Raw genomic sequence first — 8,672 nt, 5'->3', positions numbered from 1 at the left:
ATCTCTTTGTAATACACACCTTATTAATAATATCTCTCCCTTCTCCATACATCTCTTTGTCATATTACTTGGCTATTAGGCTTGTTTCACAACACCATTAACTATAATTGTTATTTATTATACCCAATAAAGGAAACTCACCCAAAAAATAACTTGCATATAAATAGAAGACACTTAAGAGTTAAACTTATATACCAAATAATTTTTAAGGTGTTTTTTTTTCCTTAACAACAATTATTACTTTCTTAAATTTTAAAGAACAGACACACAAAACCTATATTATGCAATATTTGAAACTGAGACACACCACTTAACCATTCTGAACGTCGACATTTTTTTAAGGTTAGCTAAAGGAAAAAAGAAGTAGTAAAACTAATATTTTAACTTAAAGAACTATATAATAATGAAACATTTTTTTTATAGCACAATTAAAAGAAAAAATGATTCATGTGTAATCCTTAACTATTGTAACAAATAATTGTTGTCTACCAACATGTTTAGGATAATAAAATAAACTTGAAAAGAAAAACCGAACCAAACATTGAAAACGATGGACTTAGCTTCATATGTACACACACGTGACAATGGCAGTTGAGTTGGTTGGTTGTTTTATTCCAACAATGTTGCAAAAGTAATACTCAAGTAATCTCTTCCCTACTAACTGTCACCATCATATTCGGTGCAAAAGACATCCCACCAAAATATGATTTGATCATAGTCCTTGAAAAACAAACAACAACAGTGATATGTTTTATGGGTGCTTTTGAATCACTCGTAAAATCTTCCACAGTCATCACTGGATACAACAAGTAAGTTGGAACCAAACCAAAATGGATTCAAGAATGCGGTTAGATTATGCTTTGTTTCAGCTCACTCCTACTAGAACAAGGTACCCTTGCAACCTTAATTTGTGGATGACCGTATGGTATCGGGTACTTTCGGTACCCAATTTTTGAGGTTTCGGGATTGATAGGAACATTTCAGGACGGTCGGGTATTTACCCATTTTTTGTCTTTGGTACCAGTACTGTATGGTATCAAGCATTTTCGGTATCGATACTTATTTTTGGTGATTTTCAGTATCGAGCATTTTATTTTTGGTACCGGTACTTGTATTGAGCTCATCCCTAGTTCATGCTATGTTTTTCAAGTAGCTACCACCCCATGCGATTTCACTCAGACGGCCATTTTGAAAATGGTCGTTTGAACAATGTTATATTTGGACGGTAATTATTACCACTAGGGTCAAATTTCAAAAATAATTGGTCAAGCCGGCCATCCGGACAATATCCGGATGGCTGTTCTAACAATAGACGGTCAAACTTTAATATTTTTGCGTCAAAACATCCATTCGACTCTATATGGACGGTCGTTTGACACAGTGTGAGATTAGATATCAACCGGTGTGCGTATAGATGGGCCACTGTTTTTCGGGTATTTTCAGTACCGTACCAAGCTCATCCCTTCATACTCTGTTTTTCTGGTAGCCACACCACCCCATCTGATTTCACATGGCTATCCACAAAACACTAGGACAACCATTTTGGCCAAAAAAGTCATACTTTGAAAATGGTCGTTTGAACAATATTTGGACAGTCGTTCTAATCACTAGGGGTCAAACTTTGAAAGTTATTGGTTAGAAGTTTGGCCAATATCCAGAAGGCTGTTCTAACCATAGACTGTCAAACTTAAAAATGGTAAAAAATTGTCAAAACGGCTGCCGACCTCTGTCTAGAAGGTCGTTTGACACAGTGTGAAATTATATATCAGTCGTGTGTGTATAGATGGCGTCCTGTTTTTCTCATTTTTTAACATAATATCTTGGTTCATGATTTGGAAGATGTGACTTGATTATATGTGCTGGTGATTGCAAAGAGAAACTTGCATCTGGATTATTGGAACCATGTATTTCTCATTTGAAGTTTGCTAAAGATGAGGCTGCAAAAGGGGGTTACTCCATAACTCTTTCTGCACCTGATTCTGCTTCCTGGTTCACCAAATCCACTCTTGAAAGGTTCATGTTTTTTTGTTAATAATATGTTGGTAATTGTGGGTCTTTGATCTTTTATTATGTATTTGTGTACTAGATTTGTGAGGTTTGTAAGTACTCCAGAAGTTCTTGAGAGATTCGTCACGATTGAGACCGAGATAAAGAACATAGACGGCTCGATAAACACCAATGTGACATCGGACTCACAAAGTATGTATTCTTTACTTATGTTTTATTACATTTGCAGTCAAATATCAGTATTTTTAGAGTCACCTGTTTCTCAAGTTTGATCATTTTCACCCTAAATAATGATTATTCAAAAACTTTTCTAAAAGCCACCTTATTTTATTGTTTTTACTTCTCATATATTATGAATTTTTTAAGTTAAGCTTAAACAAATTGACTCTTAAAAGAAGTCAAAATTTGTCTGTTCTTTTGAGATTGTTTATAATGACAAATGTTTTTTTTTTCGCTTAGCCATTTACAGTTTGGATGAACACTTCAACAAATCAACCGCTCTTTCCAACAAGGTATCATTTCATTCTACACATTTGACTTCCATGAAAGATTGATTGATCACTCATAAGTCATACATTTCCACTTTCAATATATTTTAGCCTGAAGATAACACAAGTGATACTCTCCATGAAGACGATTCAAAGTAAAGTATACTGAATTACCTGTATTAAATATGTTTATATTTTCTAAACTTTTATTTAAAATATTAAAATATCATAAACAGGATTCATCTTCAGCGTGCTCTAGAAACGAGAAAGGCGGTACTTCAGAAAGAGCAAGCAATGGTCTATGCGCGGGCTTTAGTTGTCGGGTTCGAGACAGACGTCCTACAAGATCTCATATGTTTTACCGATGCGTTTGGATCTCCACGTTTAAGGTATGGTAAAACATGTTTTTATTCCACATATTCACGAACGGACTAAAACATGTTTTCACAACAGGGAAGCATGCTTAAGTTTCATAGAATTGTGTCATACAAAGAGTAATGATAGAATCTGGATGGATGAGGTGGCAGCAATGCAAGCGTACTCGCGTTCACAGTATTCATATATGGAAGATGATCTTGGTCAAGAACTTAGGATTGATGTCCAAAATGGTAACTTTGCTAACAAAACACAGAATGAAAGTCCACTTCCTCAATATATGCATTCTTATCAGGGTGGGCCCATGTTTCACCCTGCATATCAAGGGTATCCTTTTCCATATTATCAAGGGAATCTGCCATGGCCTCCAGAAGATTCTAGAAGTAGTGGGAGACGTTCTCACAAGAAAAGATCAAAGAAGTTGACCCAAGACGGCGGCTCTGACTCGAGTGATTCTAGTGATTCTGATAGCTATAAAAGGAGTTCTGCAAAGAAAGTTATTATCAGAAATGTTAATTACATTACTTCCGCAAGAGATGAAGAATCAGAACACGAATCGGATGCTAACCGTGAAGGCCAAAAGGTAACACAGCAATGGAATATCTTCCAGAACCTTTTAATGAAAGATGCAGATGACCAAGAATCTATGGAGGAATATGTTTCACATAAGTTTGAGGATCCGAATATTATTACATCTGGAAATCAACCCGAGTTTACCAACATATCATCCACCACTACAAAACATGAAGAAAAAGATTGGTATTTGAAAAGCGCACCAAATAAAGGAAGTCCCGAGAGAAGCAGAGACATTTTTGAAGACCATATCGAGGTTGTGGAAAGTACAAAAGAAGTTCATTTTCAATATAATATGACCGTTCAAGATCGATCTTTAAACGAAGATTCTGATTCACGGTTAAAAACACCCAACAGTTTCATGGTTTCAGAGAGTAATGTGGCACAGAAAAAGGTTGAAGCTGTGCGTGTCAATGAGCCGAACGATTTGCACATGGTGCTTGAAAGAGACACGGCTGGTAACCAAGCTGTGCCAGCTTGGACTCCGGAAATGGAGTCAGACAATAGAAATACTAAGATTGTTAAAATGGATTCACCTGAAGTCAACAAGTCAAAGACTAAAGGTTTGGTTGAGAAAGGTCTTGTAAAAAAAGGTTCCACTGTTGAAACAAAGTCTAAAGCTTTAGCTGGAACAAGAAAGAAGACGCCTGCAGCAACGAAAACAACAATAGTGAAGGGAAGATCAGAGAAGGTACTTAAAGTTTTAACTTTTTTATATTAAATCATTGCAATTTTGATCTTAATTATTGTTTCCACATAGGAGGAAGAAAAAAGAAAGAAGATGCAGGAATTATTAAACGAACGTCAAAAAAGAATTGCTGAAAGAAGTGCTTCTACTGCTAAGACTGCAAAGAACATTAAGCCAAAAGCCCAACAGACCACAAAGAACGATAAGCCGAAAGCCCAGCAGACCATAAAGAACGATAAACCGAAATCCCAGCAGACCATAAAGAACAATAAGCCGAAAGCCCAACAGACCACAAGGAACGATAAGCCGAAAAGCCAACAGACAGCAAAGAGTATTAAGCCAAAAGCCCAACTGACAACAAACTACGATAAGTTTAAAGCTCAACAGACACCAAAAGCCCAAATTGCATCTCGAGACGTAAAAAGTTCAAATAAGGCGGTCATTAGGAGTTCCACCATTGATCGTTTGTCAACTGCGCGTGTAGTTAATCCTAAGGTGTTACCTAGTAAACCAAAGCCCGGTAATAAATCTATGAACCCACCCACCAAAAGGAATGTTGTACCGCGAACCTTGTCATCCCAAAAGGCAGCTGAAGTGGAAAAGAAAAAAGAAAATCCGAAAACGGCTAAACCTCTAGGTAATAATATTGTTGCAAAGAATTCATATGGGCTGAAAAAGAATATTGTTGAACAAAATAAATCCAAACAAGTGCCAAAAGCGTCTCAAATCAAGAAAACTGGTAATGCGGTTGCTCACATTGGATCATTGGCACCTGCATACTCAGATCATACAAAAAGTGCGAGTGAAACATTACCTAAGGCTTCTTCGGTTGCTCAAAAGGATACCGCTGTTTCGGAGAGTAACGGTGGATCAAACAATAAAGCTGTTTCTTTCAAGATTAATGAGGATTTTAATGGTGCTAAGAAAAACTCTATTGCTAAAGTGAAGTATGAAGCTCCTGTGATGGAAACGTTGGCTCGACTGCCGGCTAAGGTGAGTTCGGAAAGCAGTAGTTCCAAGAAGAAATGGAGAAGTCTTGAAACACCAAGTAAAGCTCTCAGTAGTTTCAAAAAGCTTCTATCTTTTGGCAGGAGGAGTTGAAACTTGAAAGTCTTCTATGAAGATACACAAATGTTTATACATCATTGAAGTTGTGATTGTTCGCTTGAGTTGATTTATTTTCGGTTTGAAAGATTTGATTGTAATATATAACTATATGATTCCCTATAAGTTTGATTTATCTAACATCATAATTTGCAATGTATGTTTCTTAATGATAAAATATGATAATGCATATGAATTATACCAAATACATTCAAACACATATCATACCGTCGATCGATGCTATCAAATCAAATGTAATGATGATCATCGATCAGAAATAAGTCCATTCACTCAATTATTTGTATTTTAGTTTGCTTAGGCTCTGTCTCACAACAATTCAACAACACAACAATCAAAGAAACAAACACAAGAGCTTTAAATGACCAAACAATAACCAAACAAGTTCACACAATATTATTTTGGATCAACCGTCTCATTGTTCTTCCTAAACAACTTGTGTTCCATATGCTGCTGGAAGGTTCGTGGTGGAAAGCGTGGTGGTTCCTCCTCAGAAACCGTCTCCGGGAGTGGTTTCAGGATGATCTTCTCCTTGGGCGGTTCACAGAAAACCGCCCAAGAAATCCTAACCTTCTCCTTATTCACAAGCCCTCTATGCAAAATGCTTTTGTACTTGCCATTACTAAGGATCTCAATGGTATCACCAATGTGCATAATGATCGAGTCCGGTACGCATTTGGCAGTGACCCATTTCCCTTCATAAAACAGTTGGAGACCAGGGACCATGTTGTGGAGTATGAATGTGAGTGCACTGACGTCGGTGTGAGCTTCAACGCCGAGTGCTAGCTCCGGTTGAGGGCATTTTGGGTAGTAGTTGATCTTTAGTTGAAGAAGTAGCTCCTCCATTCCTCCAATCTCTGCTTCTAGCCTCCCCTCCTCTAGTCCCAAGCCTAGAGATAACGCCGCAAATATCTTGGTGGCGAGTGCCCTTAGTTGTCTAGCGTACTCCGTCGTAGCAGGGCTGTTTAACAAGAAAAGTCCGTCGTGAAGGAAATTATTATGAAATTAATAGCGCAGTGTTTCCTAGTTTTTTTTTGAAATAAGTGAAAGGTGTTTGTACGAAATTGAAAAAGATGTTTATCCCTAAGTTTTTTAATTGAAAGAATAGAAAATAAGATTTTTTCTACCCCCCCCCCCCAACCAAAAAAAAAACAAATAAAAAAATCTTGAACTTCTTGTCATTTCCGTTGAATTTAGGAACACGAAATTATATTATATACTTTCATTCTCTTTCTTTTCTCTCCTTAATACTATTTCCATTCCATTCTTTCATTAATTAAACTCAAGAACATAACTTTCTAGGGTATTTTTAAAACATGTTTGATTTGTCGCCGGCCCAACCGATCAAATTTGCCTACAAAGGAAGAGAACTCAACATTCATAAATATTGAATTTCTTTTATAGTTATTTAATCTATAACTCGATTTTTCTTTAATAATTTATAGTATTTAATCTTTTAAAACTAAAATCTAAATGCATAATTTTCTTTTTCCATACTCTATTATGAAACCAACTAAAAATAGATTTTCTCAAAATAATATATTTTTTCTTTACCATTTACAAGACATAAAACACTTTGATTCGTAGTTTTTAAAAAAATTTATATATATGTAGTTAGATTTTAAAGAAAAAAGTTAAATACTACAAAGTAAGGAGTTATCTAAAAACCAAACATATCCTAAAAACCGTTAAAGAAACTCTTATTAATTTCTTATTATACCACAAATATAAAAAATGTATACACTTACATGTAATCGGTAGGTGTGGATGGCCAAATAGTGAGATGACGTTTATCCTCCGGGAACACAAGGTGAAAGAAGTAGTCTTCCCATTCAAGCTGGCCACAAGCATTATTAGCCAACCTACTCCCATACCCTTGAATCTTTCCCGAACCAACGTCATTACAATACTTCTCCTTCTCTTCCACCGGCTGATCAAAGAACGCCTCACCCGCCGCCTTAACACGACTAATCAAATCACTGGAGATCCCATGGTTCACGAGGTGCATGACACCCCATTCGGTAGCGGCTTTCACGATGTCATCACGACACTTTTGTTGCGTCGTTGGGTCGGTTGAGTTGATGTTGTTTAAGTCGATTGTAGGGACTTGTGGGCATTGTTGGTTTTGTTCGGACTTGAAGATGTCGGTGATGGTAGTGAGCTCGTCTTGTGTTCGGATGTATTCTTTTGGGATTTGGTGGATGCCGCTTTTGGCTAAGGTTTCGACTCGTGTGTTGATTGAAGTCACCATGGTTGTGTGTTTGTGTGTTTGTTGGGTACGTTGTAAGTTGTGAGTGATATATATTATTGTTATTATTATTATGGTGGTGGTTTTATTATGGAAGTATTAGGTGTGAAGAAGTGGTGGTTTGGACTTTGTAGTGTAACGTAACCCCCGTTCAAAAGGCATGTGGAGGATGGTCACGTGGATAGTTTTAGAAGCTAAAATAAATTATTTGTATTTGTTTATTTAGTTATGTCAAATTATTATTATTATTATTATTATTATTATTATTATTATTATTGTTATTATGTTTATTTTTTAAAAACAGTGACTCTCTTGTATTTAGGCTACTGTACTTTTCAAATTCGGAGAGTATTGTTGCCCCACCATGGGCAGACTATGTTGTCTTAATCGGCTCACGCTGGCTTCAGAGTTTGACTTGAGCGTTCCCCCAGGAAACCATATCGTTGACTGTCACTTGACAACCTTGTGCCACCACAAGAGCAGAACTCTCTAGCGTAACACACGGTGGGATGAAAACCCGGGTGGGCTCGGGGTTCAAATTGACAACTATTGCACAAGACCTAGCTTAAATCATTCATTGTCAATATCCACCAAAAGTGACATCAATGAGAATCAAACTTGAGTCTTCATTGGAAAATTCAAGACTCCTACCATTAGGCCACAAGTGATCGTGCTGAATCTGCTTTGAGTTAAAAACAACTTCCTGGGAGAACTTTGAGTTTGCTCGAAATAGAAAGGGGAATCCCCCGTTTCGGTCACTTAACGATCCAGGGCAACATCCCGGGCTACAAAACAGTCGAAGACCCATCTTCGACAAATCCGAGCACACTCGCAACACCCTTCGATGCTCGTAACTTTAACCTCGTTGATGAAGACGATGATGAAGCGGTTAATTTAGGGGACGACAACGCCCAAGAGTTGGCTCGACCCCCCGGGAGAGGAAGAAAAAAGAATGGAAAAAATGTGAAGGGTTCGTCGTCGACACAAGCCGATGTGGGAGCCCACGAAGAACTAGATCGACTAAACGATATGTTTGGTCGTTTCAAAACCCAAAGCGTGGAAAGGACCACCACCTTCCAACATATCAACGAAACCAACGAACGGCTTGCCGGTCTATCTGAATTGCGGCAAATGGGACGAGACTACGAGTTCCTCGTCTTAAACATGTTTA

The 8,672-nt window shown here is 37.3% G+C and overlaps 2 protein-coding genes across 2 annotated transcripts; one reads left to right on the top strand and one right to left on the bottom strand.

The window, feature by feature from the left end:
• The first annotated feature begins 830 nt into the window (after positions 1 to 830).
• On the top strand, positions 831 to 5,381 carry LOC143561355 (COP1-interacting protein 7-like). Its single transcript, XM_077049467.1, has 8 exons — positions 831 to 889; positions 1,840 to 2,013; positions 2,087 to 2,199; positions 2,467 to 2,519; positions 2,607 to 2,650; positions 2,732 to 2,884; positions 2,949 to 4,134; positions 4,204 to 5,381. The coding sequence occupies exons 1-8, from the start codon at positions 831 to 833 to the stop codon at positions 5,230 to 5,232; spliced, it is 2,811 nt and encodes a 936-aa protein (XP_076905582.1). The 3' UTR covers positions 5,233 to 5,381.
• Positions 5,382 to 5,566: 185 nt separating this feature from the next.
• On the bottom strand, positions 5,567 to 7,504 carry LOC143561327 (leucoanthocyanidin dioxygenase-like). Its single transcript, XM_077049444.1, has 2 exons — positions 7,002 to 7,504; positions 5,567 to 6,214 (listed from the first exon to the last, which is right to left on the bottom strand). Exons 1-2 carry the CDS (start codon positions 7,502 to 7,504, stop codon positions 5,650 to 5,652), a joined length of 1,068 nt encoding a protein of 355 aa, XP_076905559.1. The 3' UTR covers positions 5,567 to 5,649.
• Positions 7,505 to 8,672: the final 1,168 nt, after the last annotated feature.

The sequence above is a fragment of the Bidens hawaiensis genome, unplaced genomic scaffold (genome assembly GCF_021521415.1).
Source record: "Bidens hawaiensis isolate Kalapana, Puna unplaced genomic scaffold, B.hawaiensis_p1.1 tig00020663_1, whole genome shotgun sequence".
NCBI classification, from domain to species: Eukaryota; Viridiplantae; Streptophyta; class Magnoliopsida; order Asterales; family Asteraceae; genus Bidens; species Bidens hawaiensis.
Note: the sequence above shows the minus strand (reverse complement) of the source record. Positions and strands in the feature narration are given on the sequence as shown.